Source organism: Pempheris klunzingeri, chromosome 23 (assembly GCF_042242105.1).
Source record: "Pempheris klunzingeri isolate RE-2024b chromosome 23, fPemKlu1.hap1, whole genome shotgun sequence".
NCBI classification, from domain to species: domain Eukaryota; kingdom Metazoa; phylum Chordata; class Actinopteri; order Acropomatiformes; family Pempheridae; genus Pempheris; species Pempheris klunzingeri.
In genome coordinates, this window is record NC_092034.1 from 3,991,214 (window position 1) to 4,016,879 (window position 25,666).

The 25,666-nt window shown below is 41.6% G+C and overlaps 2 protein-coding genes and 1 long non-coding RNA gene across 3 annotated transcripts in view; 1 reads left to right on the forward strand and 2 right to left on the reverse strand.

Annotated features, from left to right (window-relative positions):
- The window catches only part of tnfsf10l (TNF superfamily member 10, like), a 52,882-nt gene extending 49,724 nt beyond the window's left edge, over positions 1 to 3,158 (reverse strand). Inside the window, exon 1 of the mRNA XM_070855090.1 lies at positions 2,807 to 3,158. Coding sequence (XP_070711191.1) covers positions 2,807 to 3,055 — 249 coding nt within the window. The 5' untranslated portion in view covers positions 3,056 to 3,158. The remainder of the gene's footprint in view (positions 1 to 2,806) is intronic.
- A 7,792-nt stretch (positions 3,159 to 10,950) lies between these two features.
- Positions 10,951 to 15,745, reverse strand: LOC139222887 (uncharacterized). Its single transcript, XR_011585941.1, has 2 exons — positions 15,705 to 15,745; positions 10,951 to 12,974 (listed from the first exon to the last, which is right to left on the reverse strand). It is a non-coding gene; the product is annotated as an uncharacterized lncRNA (long non-coding RNA).
- Positions 15,746 to 18,563: 2,818 nt separating this feature from the next.
- ccnb3 (cyclin B3) lies at positions 18,564 to 25,264 on the forward strand. The gene is made up of 12 exons (XM_070854727.1): positions 18,564 to 18,677; positions 18,919 to 19,054; positions 19,248 to 19,331; positions 21,023 to 21,135; positions 21,240 to 21,393; positions 21,495 to 21,593; positions 21,770 to 21,862; positions 22,446 to 22,583; positions 22,834 to 22,989; positions 23,134 to 23,283; positions 24,339 to 24,469; positions 24,588 to 25,264. The coding sequence occupies exons 2-12, from the start codon at positions 18,971 to 18,973 to the stop codon at positions 24,655 to 24,657; spliced, it is 1,272 nt and encodes a 423-aa protein (XP_070710828.1). The 5' UTR covers positions 18,564 to 18,677; positions 18,919 to 18,970; the 3' UTR covers positions 24,658 to 25,264.
- Positions 25,265 to 25,666: the final 402 nt, after the last annotated feature.

Genomic DNA, 25,666 nt, shown 5'->3' on the forward strand with positions numbered 1-25,666 from the left:
ACAGTGTTTTATATCTATAGTGAAGAGAAGCTTTCTGATATAAAAAGAGTTATTTCAAAAACAAGCAAACACAAGAACCTTCCCTTTTTTAAGTGTGATTTTCAGTCTTATCGACTCGGATCAGAAAAATCTGACTGCAAAGGCACCAAAGAATCAGACGCATTAGTCACTTGTATTCACTTTACTATCTGATGAAAACATTTAGTTATTACAGTGGGCAAAGCTATGAAACAATTAGGATGCTTTTTTAGAATTTGTTTTTAGAAGTTAGATACCAGACAAACATAAAAGCTCTATAAAATTTCAGGAAAAAAGAGAAAAAATACACATCACAACTTCCTAACCATCGAGCTAATGTCCTCAGATGTCTTCTTCATCCAACTGACAGCCCCAAACCCAAAGATGTTCAGTTTATTATCTTATAAAACAGAGAAAAGCACCAGTTCCTCACAATTTAGAAACTAGAACCAGGGCGAGTTTTCCCTTTTTTTGCTTGAAAAGTGACTCCAGCAATTAATCAATTAGCAGAATTATGGACTTCCTGTTTCCTCCTCTTAGCTTTTATTCCTTTAAAATGAGCGGCCTTAGTCTTAAGACACCGATGAGATGTGACTCGACAAATGGATTTATCTCCGTCTCGTGCATTTTCAATCTTTCCAATCTGTGCACAAAACACACATTCAAAGTAGATTTCTGCATAAAGTGAATAACCGGTTTGCACAAACCAGCAGCAATGGATGTAAAATACACAGGACATGAACCCATGGGACCAGGAGCTTCTGTATTTCCATGTGTTTGTTTGTTTAAGCGTGAATGCTGCAGCAACGAGGCAACACCGGAGCATTCCTCATTGTGCAGCGCTCATTGTTCCAAGTGTCTTTTGTCTTAAGCGGGCTGGCATGGGGTGTAGCTCCACTGCAGCTCAAAGAAGGGCCTGTTTCCAGATTAAAAATAGCTGGCCTTCGCATGAGAACCAGGGGATTCCCCACATGCAAGATACTTAGCTCCATGTTTTTCATTTCGTCTTTGTCCAGTATCATCTCTAAACTATTCCTTATGTGACTTCCTGCCACCTCCCACATGTCTGAAACAGATGAAAATCGGCCCTGTGACCTACATTAGCTTAATTAATTAATAAGTGTATATATTCACTTATTATCTAATCAAAGTATATGACGAAGGTCTCTAACTGCAACTACGCCATGAGGCTGATGCATCAGTGCTTGATTTAAAATGAGTTTTCACACTTTAGTACGCCGTGATTATTTAATTCCATCTTTGCTGCCTCTACTTTCAACATACAGATACTTGCTCTTCACACTGAACGCTAACTGTAAGTCACTGCGAACAAAAACAGAGGCTGAAAAACCCCGAAATGCAAACTGTTTAACACCTTTTTGAACGAAAAGGCGCAGACTTTACTTCTATTATCTGGAGAAATGCTGGGAACATTAATTTGCTCCACAGTCCAAGAAAGTGTGTCATGGAGATGCTCAGAGTTTGTGCATCAGAAATAGATTAAGAATAAGAATAAGAATGACTTTATCTACAGTTCTGGAGCAGGAGACATGTGCTCCGTGGAGGTCCTCAACAAAAACTTCAGCCTCTGAGGGGAAAAGAAAAGCATGGCACGTTTCCCACCTTCTGATTTAAAGTTTGCTCCTGAGGAGATGCGGAGCAACGGAATAAATATCCTTACACTTCAAATGTGGCCTCTCGCTGGGATTCATGCATCATCCGGGCCATACATCGCTTTCCTACATCCCCCCTGCAGGTTCTTCAATAGGCAAACACATAGAGCACACCTCCCATGCAGTGTGTCAGGCACCACATGTAACACCTCTTGCCGTGGACCTCACAGCAACACACACTGAAGCAGGCAGATATCATTTCCTGAACACCACATCTATTCCACAGAAAGGCAGAGGTCTGATAGTGGAGCTCTACTGATGTACTCACACTTTCAGCTTCAGTGTGGCTGATTTTTCTGCCATATTTCCTCCCGGTGGACACTGATAAGGCAGATGAGGGAAGTAATGAGTCTGTAGTAGTGACAGCAGCTCTGCTTATTGATTCCTATACTGATTTATATTGATTACTAACTTCATCCGCACAATAAATTCGCAGCAAACTTAACAAAAGCTTCCTCTAAAGTGTGAGGGAATGTTATATGTTTGAAATGCCTCCATGCATGATAAACTGGGCACACGGCTGGTAGTAGATAACCTGTGTGTGATTATGGCAGGAGATAAAATGGGCTTCAATCAGACCCACCTCCACCACTGACCTGCATATTTCACCTCTGCACACAACATCTGTAACCTACTTAAAAAGCAATCCCTCTCGGCTGCTTTCTGCCTCCCCAAATGGCTCCAACATGTTCCTTTGGGCTCGCAATTTGAGCTGTTTGGTTCGATAAAGCGCTGCAGCGCAGTCAGACACGCCGCTCGTTCCCTCTCTGCCTTGATTGCTGGTGATTTGATTGCATTGTTTAACAAGTCCAGTCAGGCAGAGCTGTTTTCCAAAGCGCCTGACACGCCAGAGCGCGGGGGCGAGCCTCGCCAACGTCTTCCAGAAGTGAATTACTCCAAAAGTTTCACTTCATCTCCAAACAGCTGCAATATTATAGCATAATATTGCGCACAAATCTTTCTATTACTTAGTGTTTTTCTAGCTTCACTGTATTAGTAACACTGTCCAACTGTATGGTTGTGTGCCAGTTCCGTGCGCAAGAGGGGCTTTTCTGCTCTCACATGGCAACAAAACAGCGCTTTAAGTGTTAAAGTGAGAGGAAGGCAGCTCTTACCTGCGATATGGACATGTTCAGGTAGAGGAAGAGCCCCGTGGTGGAGGCTATCTGCAGCACCACCACCACTATCACCACCATCGCCACCCACATCTTGGACGGCGCTTCCCGGCGCCTCGTCCCGCTCGGCCCGCCGGCCGGGACCATCATGTAGGTGGTGGACTCGCTGCTCACCGATCTGAAATAATCCTGGTGCTGCTGCTGTGCGCTCGGAGTGGCCATGGCATTCCCGACGCATGAGCAGACCATAAAAACCAAGGGAACGGCAAAACAACAACAGCCAACAACAACTTCCACAGACTTGACCCGAAAATTGGAGCACAATTAGATCTCCATGCGTCCGCTGCCAATGGGGCTGTTCATTCGGAGCGCGTCGGGACGAGCGACGGGAGGAGAGGAGCTGCGAGAGCGGGGCTGAAAGTTAAAGTGTGGGTCTGCCCATGTCTGCTCAGCGCTCAGCCGCTGCGTAAAGTGGGACTGGAGCCGCTGGAGGAGGCAGCGCAGAGCTGATGAGCTGCACCCGAGAGAGAGAGCAGCAGAGAGGGGCTGGCTTAACCTTTTCATCACCCTGGAGCTGTGGAGGAATGCTCTTTCTCCCCCTCTCTCTCTCCCTCTCTCTCTCTCTCTCTCTCTCTCTCTGTGTGTGTGCTTTCTAGACATAGGACACTATTGCCACACATTGCCAAAGCAATAGCAGATAGATATCTTCAAAGTACATAATTTATCTCCAGTGTTGTTCACTTTTTTGTCCATATGCACCCAGAAAGTGACTGAAATTGGTATTTTTTTTTGCAGCTGATGTCTCACAAATGAATTATTTTTCATTCTTTGAGAACAAATTCAGGATATATAGACTTATTGTCCATCTTTTTTTTTTTATTTCAGGGTAAGTCTGCTCTGTCCTCTGAGTACAAAGTGGTTTAGTACAGACAGAATGGACTGACCCACAAAGATTTTATACATTTACTTAGTCTTGATTAAAGGTTTGGTTCTTATAATTTCTTCCCCATGCATGCAATGCTGTTTTTGTTCTGCTTGGTTTGGTTAGATGGATTCTTGTCCTGTCCTCAGTTTCAGGGTGAGCTGACAGAGGGCGCTCTCTTTGTTTGATTCCTAAAGTTTAAGAGTGGATCAGAGAAAAGATGAATCAGCAACAAGTCTGGTAATCAAATGAGGATATTTGTTGGTTTTCTTAGGCTTCAAAAATATATTATTTTGACATGATTGCTTATTTTTTAATAATAGAGAATAATAGTAACAAATCACTCTCCCTTCCCTCTCTCTTGCTATCTCAGGTCTCTGAGATGCTATCTGCGGTGTGTGTGTGTGTGTGTGTCTGTGGTCTATAGCTTTATACTGTTTGAGAGCAAATATTTGTCCAACGCCCTCCAGTTTATCTCCGTGAAACAAGTTTAGCCACGTATAAATATTTGAACTGCACTTTCAGAAACATCACAAAGCTGCACACAGGCTGCTGTCTTCGTTGTTTATCGATGAGACGTGAGAGATGTGGAGAGAAGAATCCAACATCTATAAATATTGTTGCCATTTCCAGCCAAAAAAGTGCAAAAATTTCTGATAAAATCCTCTTAAGCCTCTGTCCTGTCTTAACCCTCCTTTAAACACAACACAGATTGCTGGCTTTGTCACCTTGTCTTGTCTTTGGACACATAATATTGTATTACATGGTATTAGGTCAATATGAATTCATATTAAAAAAATATAGGCCCATTATCAATCACTCAGAATAAAAGTGAAGAGGTGTGCTGCAGATTTACAGACATGTATTTAGCCAAACTTCAACAAAAAATGAATATGATTAAATCCACTCATATGTTTAATAGATTTCTTACATTTTCTTCAAAACTAGAAATTTGCTGATATTTAGGGTGTGCAGGGACAAACGGAAAAAAGGTTTTTGATGGTAGAGCACAGAACCTGCAGGTTGTTTCCCGTCTTGTTTCCATGAATACATTTATGATGTCAGGAACATACAATACCGCTGTGAATGTGCTATCGGACAATGATGGACATCTTTCCTCCACAAGCAGTCAAAACCAGTCTCTGAAGCTGTTTGCCAAGCAATCTGATTTAAAGTTTTGTTGGCTCAGATTCAGTCCTGTCAGACTGTATCTATCTATCTATCCATCCATCCATCCATCTATCTATCAGCTGCTCTAAACAACAGCATCTCCTTTGTTTCCTTTCCATCACCACAAACAGCTGGAAAATGGTCTGTGTGTGCCCAGCAGACAAAGCTGTATATTACTGATAGGAGGCAGATGAGCTTGGGTCACCGGTAAACCAACATCTATGGACCATCAGAGGGTCACGGGGCTCCTCCTGCTTAGACTCTCGATAGAAAGGAGGAAGTTCAGAAGAGGTCGAAACCAAGTCAAGAGTGAGGCCATGAGAAAATCACTCCCTCGTCTGCACGGCTCTTTTTGTTTCGGTCCATTTAGAAAAAGTGAAACTTTCTTTGCTGTAAAACTCCTTAGCGTCCTGATCTGACAACCATTTCTGAAGTCAAGCCCTCAGAATACTTTTTGATCCTTTAAAGCTGTTGTCAAATCCAAGAGTGGTCCAGAAAAAATGGTCCCAAGTCAAGTTCTCTTCAAGCCAACTCTGGTGAAATCCATCTGGGGTCTGCACCTGATATGAAATACATCTGTTTCAGAGACTGGGACTTTACATGCCCATGCTATCAGTGCGAGGTTTGGGGAGGGGTCGCTGTGGTCTGCAGGTGACATGGAATAAAATCTGGACTGAAAACAAAATCAAAAAACAGATGGTTCTGCCGACAGCATGCAATTTATCAGAGAGACATGAAAGAAGGGTCAAACACTTTCCACATCTACAAAAGTGGCTGTTATGATGTAACTGACAATGCAGGGTCATAAGTTTTACCCCTGAAACAGTCAAGTCTCTGACAAAGTTAGCAAGAGGAGGAAAGCACCTGTTCCTGCTTGTACAAGTATCCCAGTTGGATTTGCAAAGAAGCATATTATCCTGTTTGGTAATACTGTGGCTGACTTTCTGTGTAATTTGTTTTAAATTGCACCTTTCCCAGGTTATTGTCAAACCACTTGAGGTATATTTCAGGCTGAGGACAAATTCCTCCAGTAACTTGCCAGAGAAAAGTTAACCACAGAATATATTCTCTAAAACCAAGACACCAAAGCCTGAGGGGATATTTTATTGCTTAAATGTGACACTCGACCCAAAATCTATCTTTTCAGCGTAAAACAAAAGCCTGTGGTTCATTTTGGATTGACAGCGGTTACAATGGATTCCATTAGGGACATGTCCTCACAATAAGCCATAGAAACGTCTCAAAACCTCTCCTGATAAAGATATGGCTGTTTACTGAGTATACGGATGAACAACAGAAGGGTGGATTATGTGGGAAAGGCTGCAATTATGTCTAGATCTGTTTGGAGCCAGTTAGCCCCAGTTTGTGCCTCACATGGTTTACTATCATACTGGACTCATAGAGATGAGCCTCAGAGGTGATGAGCATGAGAATCCTTAAAGCCACCTTTAAACCATCTAAATGAAAAAAGTCTATCTGTTGCATGATAAAAAAATATTTCTGACCCAGTTTCTCAAGTTGCAATTACATTTCCTATCCAAGGACCCAGAAATCTTTGTCCTTGTAGTTGTGCTAGCGCCACGACTCTGCGGGTCTGTTGGTCTCAACAACCATCAGATTGATTATCATGACATGTTCCTCAAAGATTCGTGGTTCTCCATGGATGAGGCCCACAGGCTTTGCTGATCTCCTGACTTTACTTGTTGTACGGAAACTTCTTGACAGTTATGGGATGGACTGTCAGAAAATTTGCCACAGATGTTCCCAACAGGGTGAACTGTTACAACTCTGGTATTCCTCTGACTTCTTTTTGTGTTTCATCATCAGGCTACATTTTCCATTTGTCTAAGACTTTGGTTTACCTAATACCTTCAAAACCAGTGACATTCCCATCAGCTGTACTAATTAACACAGCATGCTAACATGCTACATTAAATTGGTGAATGGCCCCAAGAAGTGCACCAGGCTTTGAAGCCGATTTCACATTGTGGCTGAACCGTATAATTACAACAATGGCGTAAATCACATGACACCATTGAGCCAGAATTTGTAGCTCAGAATTGCTTGTTAAATCATTTTATCCCCATTCAAGTCAGTTGAGGGATAATCAGAAGTTGGCCTGCTCGTCTGGCCTGAGACGTTCCTGGTTCCTGTCCGGGTCAAACTTTTTTTGGCTTCATAGGAATGAACGGGGCACCACCAGTGACCTGTGACCAGTTCTGTTCATACATCCATGGTGATTAGTGCCGCATGTTAACATGTTGACTTTTGCATTTAGCTCAAAGCAAAGCTCAGCTGAAGTACAGGCGGGTTTTCTTTTTTTTTTTTTTACTGTGGCAGAGATGGAATTTTTTTCCATCCAGATGTTTAGAGGAGTCTTTGAGGATTCTGGAAATACATTCAGAACACTGATAAATGTTTTCATTTGACCCTTCAGATTTCTCAAAGATAGTCGAGTATTTATCTTTTGTAAGATCTGATGCCTAGCTCTGTTACTCAAATGTAGTTGTACAAATGACAAAGCTTTTGCTGCACATTTCCAAATCTCTGTGTCACTTTGTTTAGCCACTATTCCAGGCTAGAAGAACAGCATCGGTTCATCATTACTCTTAATTCTCGGTGACCAAGGCAGAAAAACGAAGCATTGCCTCTTGTGTCTCATTCTTTTAACAGTTAAGCTTGCCTGCGCTACTCGGTGTGCTGATCCAACCTGCATGAGCTGCAGAAATCTGAGTGACAGTCAGTATGGTGCCTTCATAAATTGGGCCGATAGGTGCACCCAGAAGCCTTGATATGCTGTTCTTGCTGCCACCTATACTGACCCTGAAGATTGAAAGCTGGATCAAATAGTATTTTCAAATTTTTGTTTTTCAGCTCCTCTATTTTATTATGTAGAAAAATTCACTTGAGCACATATGTTTCTCTTCTTGCATTGGCTCCCTTCACCATAAAAATTGGAAGAAGCAATAGAACATTTGTTGATTAATAAATTGCTAAAGGGCACTACAATGCCAGTTGAATGAAGGACAACACTTTCCTGTACAGGCAAGCACTCGAACCAGCAGTCTTCTAGTTACAGGCCAATTTCTTTATCTTTAAGGTTACTGATACGCCAAGACATAGTAGACATAGTATTAAACTTTCAAGGTTTCATTTTTGAAAATCAATTTAATCAAACTCAACACTAAATGTGAAGTGTCCAATGCGATCAATCAAACAAATCTGGAAATGGATATGTTTGAAAATGGAGCTATTGGTACAAATTATTTTCTATGTTTTAAACCCATGACTGATAAGGCTTTGTATCCTACATAAAAAAAGTCCATATCCACATGTCTGAGCTATGTGATTCTGGCACAGCGATGAGATGCAGTCAAAGAAGATAAAGTGGAGGGTTTTGTGGGCATGTGGATATGGAATTTTTTTTTTTCAGAACAACAAATCAAACAATACGTGTAATGTGAAAAGGGTTGATCATAGTAACAAACCCTTACAAGTTTCCCTTAGCTCCATGGAGCGTTTTAACACATTTAGCTCATGGTTTTGTTTTTTGTTTTGGCCTCTAACTTTTGATTTGACAAAGTTATGAACTAGTTGATGAACATGGTGGAGCATTTACCAGATATTTCCTGTGGTCCAAAGTAGAGATACAAAGAGAGTGTAAATCAGATTAATGTTTATCGCGTGGCCAGAAACAGCATTTTCAGGCAATGATAATGTTCCTACATGTCTTTTGGATATGTAAATGCCAAAAAGTGTTGTTTAACAAGTTTACTATAACAAGTCTGTAAGGTGAAAATGTGCAAAAGTTGCTTGTTTGCAGCCAAAACAATCCCCTTTTAATACAGGAGTAAATATCCAACCTACACATCGGAGGATGTCAAGCAATTATGCTGGGTAATAACTAGGTGTCATCTGCATAATAGTGACAAGACACATTATATATGTGACCCAAAGGAGGCATATAAAACGAGAAAAGGACCCAGAATAGAACTTTGTGGCACTCCACAAGTGGTGGCTGGCTGAATCAATACAGTGGCAGTTTGATCTTTTTTCAATGGGTTGTTTGACAGCCAGTAGAGTTCTGGCCGTTTGGTATAACAGGATAAATGGTGGGCTTAGGGTGTGGTTTTTACCTCCCTGCCCTCTCTGTATGCATGTCGTTCACGATGAGCATGGCAGTGTGCTCCTTTGGTTTGCATTTTTTAAGGGTGAGAGGAGTAATAGCATCCAGAGTGGAAACACTGTTGTTATTCCAGAGTCTAACTAATCCATCAGTGTTAGCAGCATCAGTGTTAGTAGCAGTGGTGTAAGCCTGTGGACTGGATGCAAGAGGAGTCTCTGAAAACGGAGTAACAGAGTTTAAATCAAAGACTCAAAAGTAGACATAGTATTATATTGATTACTCAGAATCAGTGATTCCTGTTGTAGTTTAATAGATTGTATAAGTTTGATGTTTTTCCCCAGTAAAGGAGATCTGGATCACATCACAGCAGTGATTGGTTTAATTTGATGTTGTTGACACTGACATAAACAATGGTTGATGGCATTTTTTGTCTCTGCAGGGTGGGAAAGAAATGCATCTCCATCCTTTCACAGTGGCTGACCATTTTGTTTAAACATTCCCAGCCACATGCATACCAAGACAGCCACTAAGGATTCCTGCTGTTCTGTAAGATTTTCTATCGATCGGAGCTCTGTCTTTAATCAACAGCTCTTTTGTTGAAATCCTTCTTAGTGGCAGTGGAGATGATATTATTACAAACAAACTTCGAGAGCACAGTCGAGCCACGGAGGCGAACAAATAAACTGGTATCCTTATGTCTCAGATTAGTGAAGTGAAAAGTGGAAAACCTTAAAGCAAAGGTGCCTCAGGATTGTATTTAAGCACTACAGTCTAGTCAGAGCCCCTTTGAGACATGTGGAAACTGTTAAAACCTCACAGACGCATGTTTTTTTTAAGAAAAGAAGATGTATAGTATAATTGGTGTTATATCTTAAGTACTCCCAGCTCTATAAAAAAATACTTGATGATGATGATGATGGTGAGGTATGGTGTAAATTTACACATACTCTGTTTCACTTGCATAATGGGAGAATAAATCGAATGTAGGTTGGTTTACCCTCCGCTAGTGCAGACAAAAAGATTAAGTGCCTCCGCTATTTATTTCCCATTATGTAGTATAATATTATGTAGAGAACCTTCCTGCTTTACATCCTCTGTATGTCATCATGCTTTTCCCCTTTTCCATCCTCCCTCGGTCTCTCTTTCTGGCAGCCAACCACCTGACAACACAACAACCATTTTTCCAGATGTGTGTGTTTGTGTGTGTGTGTGTGTGTGTGTGTGTCCTCTGACACCACAGCTGTCCACCCAGCCCTGCAGCTTATCTATGTGCACTTGTGTGACTGTGTGTATGTGCGCAAGGGTGTCGAGCGGTTAGTGTCCCGTGGTGAGAAAACATAATGGCGATCAGCAGTGGGAGTTAAAAGTTCAAACTTCAAGCATTCCATGACATATTGTGTGTCTGAGCCAAGGGACCCTCACATACTACAGCCAGGTCAACGTGTGTGTTGTGCTCTGTTTGTGTGCGTGTGTGTGGCTCAAATTAACATTTTCATTCACATTTTGTCGCATTCAGCACAAAAACTGTTTCAAAAACAGCTGTAAGAATATTTTCACGATACCCTGCAGCTAATTTTATCAGTAAAATACAATAAAATGTAACATAAGTGCTCAATTTATCTTATTTATCTTAAAATTTAAGATCGGGCAACTGATAGACGGCCTTCCCTACAGCTATTTCACTACAGTTAAATCAACACACTAATTCTAAAGGAAATGGTGCCTTAAAATGTTATTAGTTTTTGCTGAAACTCCTTGTTGACCCATTTTCGTCCCACCCAGATTAAGTTGTCAGTGATAGCACACACAAACACTCCTGTTAGTGTGCACCCACTGACTTTGTTTTTTCTCCCACTCGCCCCATCTGTGTTGGACAGAGAAACATAGAATGTGTGTTAAATAATGTATGACTGGGAACAATATGACTCTTTGTTCAAAACCTCTTTTATTAAACGCACTTCAACTTTTCTTTCAGTTAATTTGACGTTCTCTGGCTGTGTTTTCTAAGTCGCTAATGATTTAAAAATCATCCCTCTACGGGATATCATCAGCGATTTGGCTCACTCTTCTTCCAGATCTGACCTCAGTAAGTAAGTGAGTCTGAAAATTTGTTTTCTCAACATGATCCCAAACGCCAATATGCACCTCAGTCCAGAAGATGAATGAATCACACTGACTCCATCAAGATTTTTAGGATGATTACAGGGGAAAATAACTGAATAACATCACTCTAGATTTGAATGTATTGACAGTGATACTCAAAAACATCTGAAAGATGTTTCAGTACATAATGGAAAAGTAATGAAGTCGTATTCTAGGCATTCAGCAATACATGGATATTACTTAAATGAAAAAAGACAAATAAAACAAGTTTTTAACAATGCACATATGAAGCCTGAACAATCTAACATGCATATATGTAGATAGCAAAACAACGTTTTCCACTAATGCAAAATTGAATTCCACTTTAATTCATATTTGAACTCTCAGGCCAACCTTACTGGCCTCATGCTGAAAGTCACATTGCTCCTGTGTTGCCATCTTAAGGACATTTATGGTTACTGCAGTTGGATCTCATTCAAAATTGCATTCAAAAACTGGTTTTCCTGCCAGTGAACTTTTTATCCATCTTGGACTAAAACCACCTTCTCAAGTTCATCATCGTCTAATCGCATCGCATCTAAAATATACAGCTTCCAGGATATAAGTGACACTGAAGATGATTTGTTTTAACTCCAAGTTGACCCATCATCCCATCATTGTGTTGGATCTCTGGTCAGTTTTTATTGTAAATAGCTAATGTTTCATAATTAAACTCTTATCTGAATGTTATTTAACTGAGCTTTACTGAAAAATGAATTCAGTCAACAATAAAAAAGACTTCAGATTATGGAACAGTGTTGTTGCAATAAACCAGACTTCAATGAAAAGGTCAACCAGCGGCAGTCAGCTTGGAGGCAATGTGTGTGCATGTCTGTGCTCATCACGCTAATCATCACATTAATCACTTTAAAACACTAGAAAAGTATTTTAGCTTCATCAAGCGAGGAGGTGATGATGGTTTCAGCCAGCTGATGAGCCAGCAGGTAAAGGTCGCTGTCGTCGGCTTCCTGTTTTCTGTTTTTGGCTCTTAAGACCCGGGCAATGATGTCACATGAAAGGGCCTCTGCAAAAGCCTCCATCTTGGCACCATGATGAGATCCCACTTCAAAATACTCTCTTGCTAAATCATCCGTGGGCAGCGAGTGCATCAGATGCTCGATCAACTCCACCTGGGGGTCGCTGACAGCACCGTCTGAGTCGTCCTCTTTGTCCTTTGGGGTTGGCGGCGGAGGTGAGGGCAGGAAAACCTTCGCCAAGCCTCCTTTTAGCTTCCTGGTGAAACTGCGTCTGCTCATCTCAAGCTCAGGGAGGAGAGGCGTGGTTGGAGGGGCATCGGGGTAGTCGAGGGATCCCACGACGGGGAGCCCCGAGTGGGACAGAGGTGGGTGGCAGGGATGGGTGTCTTTGGAAGTCTGGATTTCTTTGCATGGATCCATTTCTGTGTCCATGTGCAAAAAGTTTCCTTCGCTCTCAGTTTCATCCATAAAATGCATGTTTTCAGCCTGTCCACCATCCACGTGTACCACTGCTGATCTTGAACTCTGGCAGCCCTCTAGCTGATGACCTCTACACGCTTCCCTCAGGGCAGCCTCGATCACAGCTGAGGCGAACGCTTCGGCTGACATCTCCTGGTTCTGATTAAATGTGGACACTCCACAGTCCACCTCAGGTTCCACCACTTCCATTTGGCTCACAGACAACTGGATTATGCTCTCGGTCATATTTTGGGCAAACTTCTCAAGGACTCCATTGTTTAGGTGGCTTCTCTTGAGGCTTTCGGAGATGCCAGAGTTTTCTGGAGAAGGCTCTGGCACACTTCGATCTGCACTTACTGCCTGCATCAGATCCTGTGAGGATAAAAGCAGTACTTTTATTAAAGGTGAAGGAAATGTTGCTCTTCCTGGAGTCTCTCTGAAGTAAGAATATGGTAAAGACAGTAAAAATGTCTAAAGATGGTTTGAATTTCTGCCTTGTTCCAATAAGTAGTTCTTTTTTTTATTGTTTGCATTGTACTGTATTATAGTGCTGCCTGCCAGCGTGTTCAGTTAAAGCCAAGCACGACATACATATTTCCCATAAATGGTGCTGCATTTGCCTTTTATTATCTGCTCTACAAATATTTCTACATTCCTTGCCTGTTTCAGATTAGGGAAGAAATAGATAAGCTACAAATTGAAAGAATGTTAAACTCTATGTACAACAAACATCAAAAGAGAAAGTAATCAGGGGTGGCGTTAAAACAGAAGAAGAAACGCGGGAAAAAAAGAGAGAACAGAAAGTCCTCTCTGAGGCTTCATGTGGAAAGTAAGATTGAGGCCTTGACCACAGCCTGTCACCATATGAGCTGTCAGCCAGGCAGGAAGTGACAAGCAGAAAGTTCACTTTGGTATTAGATTAGCACAAAAAAAAAATAAAAATGTGCTGGCGTCTGCAGCAACCTGATGTTTCTCTGAACTCTGTATGCATCTGTAGTTAATAGAGATAGAGCTTTGTTTAATTATTGTAACTTCAAGTTGATAAAACAAAAATGGAGCAAAGCAAATGTTACATGAAAAGTATTGTGCATACATGAAATGACACATCTGTCATTTCATAACAATGGAAAAAAGCCTTTGGACAGACACATGAATCTATGAAAGGGTCTTTGTTTCGCTGAACTTGATTTAGAAGTGTTGGTTTTCACATCCAGCGAAAGCCTGAGCCTCTGAGTGTGTGTGTGTGTGTGTGTGTGTGTGTGTGTGTGTGTGTGTGTGTGTGTGTTAGTGCAAGCAGTTATTAAGATGAAACAACAAAGTCATGCAGCTATCATTGCCCTCCAGGGCATGGATTCACAAAGCTATGTTGAAATGTTTTTTTTTTTTAAACTGCTGTTTCAGTCAGTCTAAAGAATAAAATCCAGACTTCATTTTGCGCTTGGATTCTATCCTCTAAAGGGATAGTTCAACATTTTGGGAAACACTTAATCGCTCTATTCGATTATCTTTAGCTCTCATATCTGGACAGTAAATATACCGGCAACAAGTTAGCTTAGCTTAGCACAAACAATGAAAATGGGTTAAATCGTATCGACATTGATTTTCTCATCTAACTCTCAGCGAGAAAGGGAATAAGCGACGTCAAACTGCTTCTTAAAGCTTTGAAAATGATTCTGACATCAAATAGTTTCATTAACAAGCTCAATCTGAAAACTTATTTACTCAAGTTTGGGATAATTAGGTTGACAACATTTCTCCTGTTGACCTCTTTGTGTCAAATGTTGTGCAAGTTGTGAAACTTCATCTAACTAGCAAAAATGTATTAATGTAACCAAACGTACTTTAAACTAAATTTAAACTAAACTAAACTTTTTAACCTCATCTTAACCTCTAATGTAGCCTTATATATGATTTAGCACAGTAGTAGTAGAAAGAAATGTGAAACTGAACTTAACATCCTGAAAAACTTCCTTATCTTCCTGTTTGGTTCTTCTACTACTATTATTGCAGAATACATTGAATCCGGCAATAGATAGAATAACCTTTATTGTCATTGTGGTACAATTAAATTAGGAGTGCTGCTCCAATTTGGTGCAAGAAAATTACAGTTACAAAACAAAATAAGAATAAATGGAATAAAAGAAATATAACAGTATACACAGTATGTAAAAATATATGTACAAAATTCCACATGTCCACTTTGCAAAAAAGTGATGTCAGCATTTCACACTTTACGGCCAACCAGCGATCAAAACAGTTGAATTTTAGCTGTCAAAGTATGATTTGATGGATATGTGCTACACATTCACCCCTGTCTCTCCTAACTAATTTACAATAGCAAAAATGTTCTTAACACTGAAGGCTGAATTATGTTTTCTATTAACATAATGAGGAAATTAAGTTGTTGTAGAATGTAGCTTGGCTACAGAACTGACAACGCCTGACAACTAACAATCATTTATTTTCAGTATTTCTTTTCATTGGCTACATATTTCATGTGTTTGCTGCCAAAGTAACTGAAGCGATGAACTTTTCCTAACCTTAACCAAAGTGCCATCACCCAGTCAGTGTACCACCCAGACGTTCTCGTCTGACAAAACCTCGTCCAAACAAAGTCTGGTGATTCTGATTGTATTTCCTCATTTGACCACGCCAACATCTTTCATAACATCCAGCGTTTCTACATAGTGCCATTCAGTGCAAAGCAATATTGTTGAAAATTTAAGGCTTTAGTTTTATTAACTCTAGGTCCAGTGTTTCCATTTACGGTGTTTTTCATGAAATGTGGAGTATTTGGGGTTTTAGAATCCACTTTTAGACGATTTATGACTAAAAATTGAATCATCTTTTGTTTTCTGTGTTGCAAGAAGTTTGTTCACTTTTGTTGGCCCAAGAAAAACTGGACAGATAAGATCAGAGATTAAATACACATAAAAGCATGCTGGATAAAACAAGAAAATACATAAAGGTTTACAACCAAAAAGAGGCACTTTGAGAGCCATCTGGATCAGACTGAGGCTGAATATTACGTAAATGTACTAAAATGTGGAAACAGAATACAGGAAACATCAGGCGGTGCATCGTGCCAGTAGACTAACTTACCAGCTAGTAACGGGGAGACGGTTCGCTCTCTGGTGACTCCGATGTGAATGAGATACACGGAAATGGTTTGACAAATGAGTGTCACTGACTTCACACTCACTTCCTGTGTGTGTGTGTGTGTGTGTGTGTGAGAGAAAGGCAGAGAAATCTATTGCTGTGCTATGTAAGGTGTCCTTGGATTTCCTGTAAGGTGTTATAGAAATCAAAGCTACTATCATTATCATTCCTACTATTGTTATTATTGGTCATTAGAGGAACCAGTGGAGGAGATAGACAGGATGTGGACAGGTAAAGGATCACAGACGCAGACCAGTAACAGCCGAGTAAAGTTTAAAAATTTAAAACACATTTTAAACAGTTTCAGTTGTGGCCTTAAGCTGGGGCAGATAGTTCTCTCCTCCCGCTAGACGAGCAGGAGCAGATCATTAGTGTATAAAAGAGAACTGGATACAGCGAAGGAGGCTCTGTTCAGTCCTCTGAAAGTTGCTCATTACTGCATAAACATTACATAAAAGTACTCAGACCTTGTGTATTGTTGGGCCCGTGGAGCACGCACACCAGACACTTCATTTTATCATGTCATTTTCTATGATGTGCTTCTTCCATGACCCTGACTTTAATGTCTAAACTCCACCCATTACGAGTTCTCAGCACCATCAAACAAATCCTAAGAATTACAAAGCGATCCCTCCCTGCTCTGATGGCAGTGTGGATAGAGGCGGCTCTCAAATGAGGGCTTTTTGTCTTGCACGAGGACAACAGGGAGGGGAGGTGGAATGAAAGCGGTGTGAGATGATATCTCTCCACAGACTTCATTAGATGCCAGATTGCACTGCCTGACCCGCGGGGCCGTGAAGCCCCGTCAGAGTATCCTGTTTAAATAAAGCCATCGTGGGGCGACTGTTGAAATGGATTTAAGCCTTTGGACTTATTTGTTTTTCTTTTCTGTTGAACCTGCTGTTTTTTTTTTGGGGTGTTTTCTTCTTTTGCTACACGTGGAAACAAAACAAAAACCATTGCTCATTTTTCGTTTCCTTTAACGTCATATGATCTACCGTTTATGGTACATTTGGAAAGTGTGTTCAGAGATGACGCAGTGCTGTTTGGAATTAATGGCGTTGTTCAGATCTGAGGAGGATTAAAATGAGTTCATCTCAGATTTATTTCATTCTCTTAATAAGACTGATATGCACTTTATGGCCTCTTTTCCCATCATTCAGACAAGAATCAAAGATGACCCTCCCAAACTACTGGCAGATGGATGGTTGTTAGCTGCCAGCTTCCCCCGTGTCCATCCCAAACCTGCCCTCTGGGTGCACAAATGTGGTTTTATGAGTCTCTGTTATCCAAACTGTTACTGCAGTAACTCCGTGTTGTGGGCCCCAGTGGGCCCTCTGTGCTCTTTCTGCTCCATGTCAGGAAATACTTATCTGTGTGTCGGTGAGCTCACTGCTCGACATGATCATTCAAATAGGTTTTAAGGGTCATTTTAGTTTTGTGTGACCGCCTACAGTGAAATCATGACCGGCCAAACCTGCATTACACATGCGAAAGTGAAAAAACTAAAACCTTTAAGGGAAAAATACATCTTCTGTCTTACAGAACATGAAATGATCCATTTTTTTGTCCTATTTATCTACATTATGGGATGTTAAGTGGGAAAACAGTTAACGTCATATTCTCAGTGATTAATTAATGAATAAATTACATTTTGCGTGAGGGTTGTGAATGCAGGTGAAAAACATGGAAAGAAATCATCGAATGTCATTATGCACAGAATAATCAGAATCATCCCCCACCTGCGCTCACAAAGAGTCAGTAAAATCAGATAATCTTGTAAAATTGTTTGGACAATAATTCCTAACTCAAGGTCCATTCATTAGCTTTCAGTTACATCTCATGGTCTTCATCAGCAGATGGACTTTGCACCATTGGCATGATGCAAGTTAGACTGTATAAGACCATAAAATTAAGATATCATAATTTAAATGATTTGCTTCAGCTCTTTAATGTTTTATTTTTAACTATCTAATTTAAAAAACAGATGTGGTGTGATCACAACAAATACACAAATACTTGTGGATTGTGTATTTCTATTTTCTCTGTAGGCAACATATTAAAAAATAAGGTAGACAAACAGCTTTATTCACCCCAAAGTTCATTTTTGTACCACAGGACTTCATACCAAGGAAACTGAATATCTTATACAGAATATAACATACATACACACACTGTTAATTCAAATATTTATAAATGTAAAGAATGGGAGCAGAAACATATGAATAGTGTACTAACGAAAAGAACAATAGTGAATTATTTCATGATTATTAGACATTATTACAGGCACCATATAATCAGTGTCACATGTTTATTTGCTTTACCTGTTTTCTGAAATGATCTCCATCAGTTAAGAGCATCATTATTATGAAGGAAACATCAATAAAACCTCTAACATTTGAACTGCTATTGGTTGCTAGGACGTTTGAAAATCCTACAGTCTCCTCCTCCGGGGTTCGTTGGATTCAAGTCCATGTAAACGAGGTGGGCGGAGGTAAATCTGTAAAGTCACCTTAAACACTTTAACAGATTTTGCTTGACTAGATATATCAATAATGTATATAAGACTATAACATGATATGTTCTTCCTGTATTATGAGTTATCCCCGCTTTTGCTTTGGTAATCAATGTCTCCCACAGCGTTACACCGGGCGGAGCCGTTACACAAAAACAAGCGCTCCCTAGCAACGGCATCCCAAGCGACGCTCTGATTGGTCCGCTCGGCTTAAATTCCAGCCAATGGGAGCGAAGCGCAGCAGATTTGGATCCGCAGCTGAAGCACTTTTGTTTGAGCTCTCGTCTGCGAAGCAACACACCAAACCTGGACTGTTTACAACCTTCTTTACGGCTGAATGCTGCGTTTCTCCCCCTGAAAGGAAGCGACGGAGTCAAAGCGAGCAGGAATTGTACGACACGGTGAGACAAAACAACACTTTTGGCTCATTTTCAGCTCGATATTTGCACCAGTGAGTCGGTTCACGTGCGGTAGCCCCACAGAGAAGCCTCAGCTGTGTTTAAACTCTCAGTTTTACCTTTTTAATGTTATGTAAACACTCTTAAACAACTGCAACACGCCGCCTTTTTGTGCTAAAAACCGACCCGCCATTTTTTTTTTTGTTTCTGTGTTTGTGTGTGTGTGTATTTGCTCGCTAAGCAGGCCACAGTGCATCCGCAGCAGGGGTTGTTTTCGGAGGATAAAGGAGGAAGCCATGCCTTTATCGAGGGGGAAGAAAGCCGCAGTGACCGCTGGGAGCAAGATACCCAAACTACCTGCAGCCACCACCGAGAATCAGGTAACAGAAAGACGTAGGCAGGTTTAAAGAACCAGGAGAGAGGCTGTAAATAAAGCAGAGTTCAAAAGGATCCTGTGAATGAGTGCTCACATGCATCATCATCATCATCATCATCATCATCATCATCTTCTCCTTCAGTCTGTGCATGCATGTGATTTGCATGTGATGATGATGTGTGTGTTTGTTGTTGCAGGAGGAAGGCCCCCAGGTGAAGAGGTCCTCCTCTCCCCCCCATGGAGCCCCCAAGAAGAGGACTGCCTTCATCGACATCACCAATGTAAGTCCTGTCCTGCGGGTTTGTGGTTTTGGCAGCGTGAACTCCCTTCTCATTCAGGGCTTAATAAACATACCAGATAAAGTATTTGGATTCGCTTTATCTCCCATTAAACAAAAAGTCTCCTTTTGTTCACTTAAACCAACCTACCAAGATTTCCTAGTTGCCAGAATTGCTGGTGGCGTCAGTAAATCACCCAGTCTGGCTAATAAAGCCTGGCAGGAATGTTGGCATGCAAAAACCCCTCTCGTACGGATCTCCCTTAAGCCGTCGTGTCTCCTGCACTTGGCTCTGTTTTAGCAGCTGACCGAAAAGCCTCCGAATATCACATTAACTTTGACTCTCCTCTGTTTGATTAGTCATGGAGAACCATCACGGGCACATCGTTGGCTTCATTCACACTACAGTCACGGGGATGCGAGGAAAACTACTGTAACTTGTTATAGTGGTCGCTGTATATCATAAATGGTCGACATTTTAATAACTTGGCTTCACCTGGATACTGAACAGAAATGGTGTTACAAGGCAAAATCTTGACTTGTGGGGGGAAATTATTAAAACTGATTATTTTTGGCAGTTTGCCCTATTGATCATAGCTTCAACATTTTGTGTTTAAAAGCAATTTCACCTGCAAATATTTGTCCAAAGTACGTAGTAGTATGTTGCTCAGCATGTGAAGGAAGCTGGAACATACTTAATAAATCAATATGTAGCTTTGAGGACCTTCAGCATGCTGCAGAACTCTGTACTATCTTAATCTGACAAATACGTTCTCCTCGTAAACCATCCAGGTTTTTGAGTTATTAGGAGCTGGAGTGTCACACTGTGTTTCACTAGCTAGAGTGACTCTTGTCCCGTTCTGGATGATCTCCCACCGTGTGTTGTTTTCGCCCCTCTTGACGACAGGCTGTCGGTCTGTGTCTGTCAGATTGCCGGCCCGGCAGCGATGGCAGCTTCAGGACAGTAAGTGCGTACCCATCAATATGGTGGAGGTGACGAGAGGAGCACGGTGTCGAGCCAGGGTCTGAATTTAATACATCCGGCAATACTAGTGTTGTATAATAACACTATCACAGAGACATGCCACAAACTGTTGTGGTGTGTGTGTGTGTGTGTTTATGAGTGAGTGACACATTGCATCCCTGGGTTTTGGTGTGAGGGTGTAGATGTGCTCACAGTAGGTCTCCACTGTGGTGTGAATGTGTGTCCTCTGCTGCCTCACCTGGGTGTGAAACGAGCACCCTGTTGGTTCTCCTCACCTTCGCCAAAGCTGCTGCTGTGAAACCAACGGGGGGGGGGGGGGGGGGGGGGGGGGGGGGGGTAATCAGTAATCATCACTCGTTTACTATCGGGAGAAAGAAAATGAGCGAACAATTGGCCGATGATTAATCGATTAGTTTTACATCATTAGATAAAACTTCAGCTATTTTGATCGGGAAAAAAAGTCAAAATACTGATTCCAGCTGCTTAAATATGAATATTTTCTATTTTCTATCCTCTGTGACAAACTAAAACTCTTTAGGTTGTGAACAAGACATTTGTGGACGTCAGCTTTGGTTTTTGGGAAGCACTGACATTGTTCACCGCTTTATGGGCCGAACAACAAATCAATTAATCAAGAAAATAATCGACAACAAAACTGTTTACTTGCAGCCCTGAATCTCTATCATCTCCTTCTCTGACTTTGTTCGCAGGCTCATAAGGTTCAGATCAGCCTTCCCGGGAGAAAGAAGGATGCGGCGAAGAAGCAGGTGAAGAAAACAAGCTCCACCTCAGTGTCTGCGAAGAATCACGTCAACCTGAAAAAGTAATAAAACAACGTTTTTCTTCTCACTTCTCGTGCTCCCTAAAATTCAGCCGCTGCCCTGTTACCTCCTGGATGTTTAATCCTCAGCCCCTCTCCCTCCGCAGGTCTTCCTCCGTGAGCTCAGAGGAGACGACCGCTGAGAGAGAAAAGACTGGCGAAGAGGAGGCGCAGAAGGATGTAGCAGCTCCAGTAAAGGAGCTGGAGGCTGCTGCGCCCCCTGCTGCCCTTGAAGTGCCGGCACACCTTCAGAAACAAGCAGTAAGGAAGATTCTGCACCCCAAAGAAGCTTCTGGCCTGTACAAATGTTCTGGGAAAATGTTGCCACCTCCTCTTTACTCATATTCTCTCCATTCTTACAGATCCCAGAGGAGTTTGACATCGACTCTGAGAGCTCTGAGGACTGTTACATGTGTCCAGAGTATGCAAAGGACATCTTTGACTACCTCAAACAGAGAGAGGTGAGCCAAACCAAAGCAAAGTTACCACATCCAAGAGGGGTTTGACTAGAAACGTGCTCCCTGGATTGGAAGTAGCTCCTCTGCCAAGAGGAAGAGGCTATTTTAGGGATAAAATCAGAATACCAGGGCCATCTTTCTGTTCTCATCTCGTCTCTCCCCCGGTTTATTGTTTGCAGGAAAAGTTTGTCCTCTGTAACTACATGTCCAAGCAGTCCAGCCTCAACACTGAGATGAGGGCAATCCTGATAGACTGGCTGGTTGAAGTTCAAGTGAGTTTTCCTTGTAGCCTGTTCTGTGTGTGTGTGTGTAAAAACGTAAGCGATGTGAAGTGGGTGAGCTAATCCACGTGTAAATTTAAAGCAAAATCCTTGCTAATTAAAACTCCAGGGGGTTCTAATAAACTTGGTTTTTGAAGCCCCTAATTATAAAAATCAAGAGGACGCTCGTGTTGCTGCTCAGTGGGACGCCAGAAACTAAATTACAGCTAAACAGTCGTTCTAAAAAGGTGTGTGTTTGTGTGTGTGTGTGTGTGTCTTGTGCGTTTGTTCATGCTGACTACAACAATCCCGATACTGATATTGGACATCAGACCGATACTGACTCTAATTGCTGGATCGGGCTTCACGATCAACTAAATCCTGTGTTTATGTGCCTGATGCTGCCTTAAACAGTAAAGAATGATCCCAGTCTCTTCTACACAGTGAGGCGTGCAGACGATTGATTAAACAGTGGTATCAGATCGGTTCTCTGTATTGGCTGATGCCCAAAGCTCAGGTATCTGAGTCAGTATGGGGACTGAAAAGGTCCGTCCGTCCCTAATGTTGACTGGATTGTGTTCGTGTGCTTGTTCAGGAGAACTTTGAGCTGTACCACGAGACCCTGTACCTGGCTGTAAAGCTGACGGATCACTACCTGTCCCAGACTCCAGTCCACAGGGAGATGCTGCAGCTGGTCGGCTCCACCACCATGCTCATAGCCTCCAAGTTTGAGGTACAGCATGCACTTCATACAGTTTGTTTTTTTTAAATGTCAACCATAGGCTTTGTGAAGCCCACTCAGTATGCCCAGTGGGTTTTCTCTTGTAGAACAGTTAGAAAAATCAAGGTGACAAACAAAAATCTAACAGACTTGATTAAAAGAGTCTAGAACGTAAACAATGATCATAACAAGAAGAAGAATTACACTTATACAAATAGTTTTTCCTGACGCTGCCTGATGTCTTATTCTGATGACCCTGCAGGAGCGCAGCCCGCCGTGTGTCGACGACTTTCTTTACATTTGTGATGATGCGTACAAGAGGGAGGAGCTGATCTCCATGGAGGCCAGCATCCTGCAGGCGCTGTCCTTCGACATCAACATCCCCATCCCCTATCGGTTCCTCAGACGCTACGCCAAGGTGTGTGTGTGTGTGTGTGATGACCACCTGACTCTGCCTCCTAATATCTTCATCACCCTTTAAAGGCTGCAGAGAGCTCTCTGGCATCAGTCTGTTTGTGCTCTGCTTTCCCTCATGAGTGTGTTTGCTGTGCCTTCTCTGCAGTGTGTGAATGCAGGCATGGACACGCTGACTCTGGCCCGCTACTACTGCGAGTTGAGTCTCATGGACATGGAGCTGGTGATAGAGAGAGGCTCCCTGCTGGCCTCTGCCTGCCTGCTGATGGCGCTGGTCACCAGAGACCTCGGAGGATGGGTAGGTCCACTTAACACAGTGAACTCATCTTTGTTTCAGCTTCTGTTTGACGTGGCACGTCTGGTTTTGACATCAGAATTAGTATTCCTGTCTGATGCTGTTAGCAATGACAGACGTTAAAAAAAATGTCAGTGGGCAAGTCACCTGATAGGATATTTGTAACGCTGAATAACACAAACTAAGTGATCGAGGCAGTAGTAGACCAGCCTCGGCTGTGTGCTGCAAGGTAAAATGAGTGTTTCTCTCAATGGAGTCTGGAGGGTTTGAATAGTGCAATACGATGGTTGTTTCTGGTTAACCAAAATGGATCTCACAGATCTATCTCTGTAGGGATCCTTTCTATGATGTCGTCAGACACTCTGAATAACAATCTGAGCCTGTCGGTGACAAAAACACACTTTTAGTGGACGTTCTTGGCTGGCGGAGGAGATCTAGTGGACCAATTCCAACAGTTTTGGTACCTACCAGTCATATTGGGCCCAAAGTGATGCCCAGATTTAAAAATAACAGTTATCCTTTAAGCATTTCAGACAACACACAGGTGCATTACAGGAATGGTTTTCTGTAAACAAAGAACATTATAATGCCTTTTTAAAACCAAGTGGTTGTTTTTAATCTGTTGTAATTTCCCTAATATTTGCACTCATTTCAACGGAGAAGAAACCCAAACGTGAGGCGCTTAAAAAAAAGCCTCCACTTTATGACTTTGTCCTTGTGACTGTGTTTCCTAAAAGTCTTGAATTCAGCATGAAGAGGCAGACTGCAGCTCTGCCTACAGAACAGTCCCCCTGCTTTCAATTTAAATGCAAATAGTTTTTCCATGTAAATGTGAGCACTATCATTGCAGTAGTAGTGCGGACGGTGGGTAATTTCTTTTTGTTCCCGGGCTGACTCCAGAATTAGCTCCTTGAAGGTTTTTACAATTTAGAGATGATGATGTTTATTTGTCTGTTGAATATGCAGAGGCTCAGTAATGAAACTCTAACAATGAGTTTTGTAGCTTTTTTTGAATGAGCGACAGTCCAAATGTCCCCGTTGCTTCTCTTGTGCTGCAGCGTCCCATCCTTCAGTTCCACTCCGGCTATCAGACGTCAGATCTGGCGCCTGTCGTCCGAAAGCTCCACGCGATGCTTTTAGCCCCCCCCGACGATAAACTGAGAGCCATCAGAAACAAATACTCACATAAGTAAGTCCTGTACCTTTTTTTTAAAAAAAAGCTGTGTGTATAAAACCAGCTCATTTATAATGAAGTGGTTTACGTAGATCAAATCAAAAATGCTAATCGCTTTTTTGATGTTTTTCAGGGTGTTTTTTGAAGTTGCGTCCTTGCCTTTGGTCGACATCGACATTTTGGAGCGAGCTTTATCTCAGTGAGATGTCAAGAAGTCAGATCTTGCCCGTATAAATTGAGCGAAAATATGAACAGTATTTTCTCTGTATATAATTTGTCAATATGTTGAGTATTTATACACGTAGTATATTGGAAATAAATCTTCAATCCCAGTTTGTGATGGAAAAGAGTTTTAATGTGGGCATTTGTTATTAAGAGGTTTGCCAGTGTATCATGTTATGGTTGTTGATGATTTTTTTAGAGTTACATTTGGGTACACTTCATTTGGCATTCATTTTATACCTTTTTTATAACAAGATTAAGAAAAAAGACTTAATTCATTAGTAATTTGTAAGCCCCCCCCCCCCCTTCTGTGTGTGTGCGTGTGTTTAATTTAAAACAGGTGTGTTTTAATGTAATGAGAAGATGGAGACGTTGGTAAATGCTTACTTTTACTGATGAATTATACATTGGCCCATAAGTTTTATAGGTTCCATATATTGTTGTAGTTAGCCAGTATGCATGTGTGTATTTCTATACGTTGTACAGTGTTCATCATGTTAATATCACTATGCTAATTATTTGTACAAAAGACGACCGGATGATGCTGTGCTATTTTTAAATGGCTGTCATGCGTACTCTTAAAATAAAGATGTGTTTTTTAAAAAAAAAAACAAACCAAGAATATTGTGCTGGATAAATGGCCGTTCTTCACGAAGCATTTGAGAAGAGATTTGAAGCTCATTTGTATAAGATGTGTGATTATGTTAAAAGGCCACTAGAGGTCAGTAGTGCACCGTGGTCCTCCCTGTGTCAGACAGGTTTCAGGTGTAGGAGCAGATATCTGCAGGGGCTGCCTGGTGCTTCTCCCAGCCCAAAGTGTTTCAACTACTGTTCGTTTAATAATCTAACATAACCTTTTCTAGTTGAGCTTGAATATTCGTTCTTGACCTTTTGAAACAGTGGACGACTTTCCAGCTCTTCATTGTAATATAATCTAAGGGGAAGGGGCACATGCAGCACTTAGAAGCAGCAGCCTCAGTCCTCCATCAG

Bases quoted from the DNA above. Each gene is read 5' to 3' on its own strand.
- ccnb3 (XM_070854727.1), top strand. From the start codon at position 18,971: ATGCCTTTATCGAGGGGGAAGAAAGCCGCAGTGACCGCTGGGAGCAAG. The intron at 22,584-22,833 runs GTACAGCATGCA...ATGACCCTGCAG, and splicing joins TCATAGCCTCCAAGTTTGAG to GAGCGCAGCCCGCCGTGTGT. The intron at 23,284-24,338 runs GTAGGTCCACTT...CTTGTGCTGCAG, and splicing joins CCAGAGACCTCGGAGGATGG to CGTCCCATCCTTCAGTTCCA.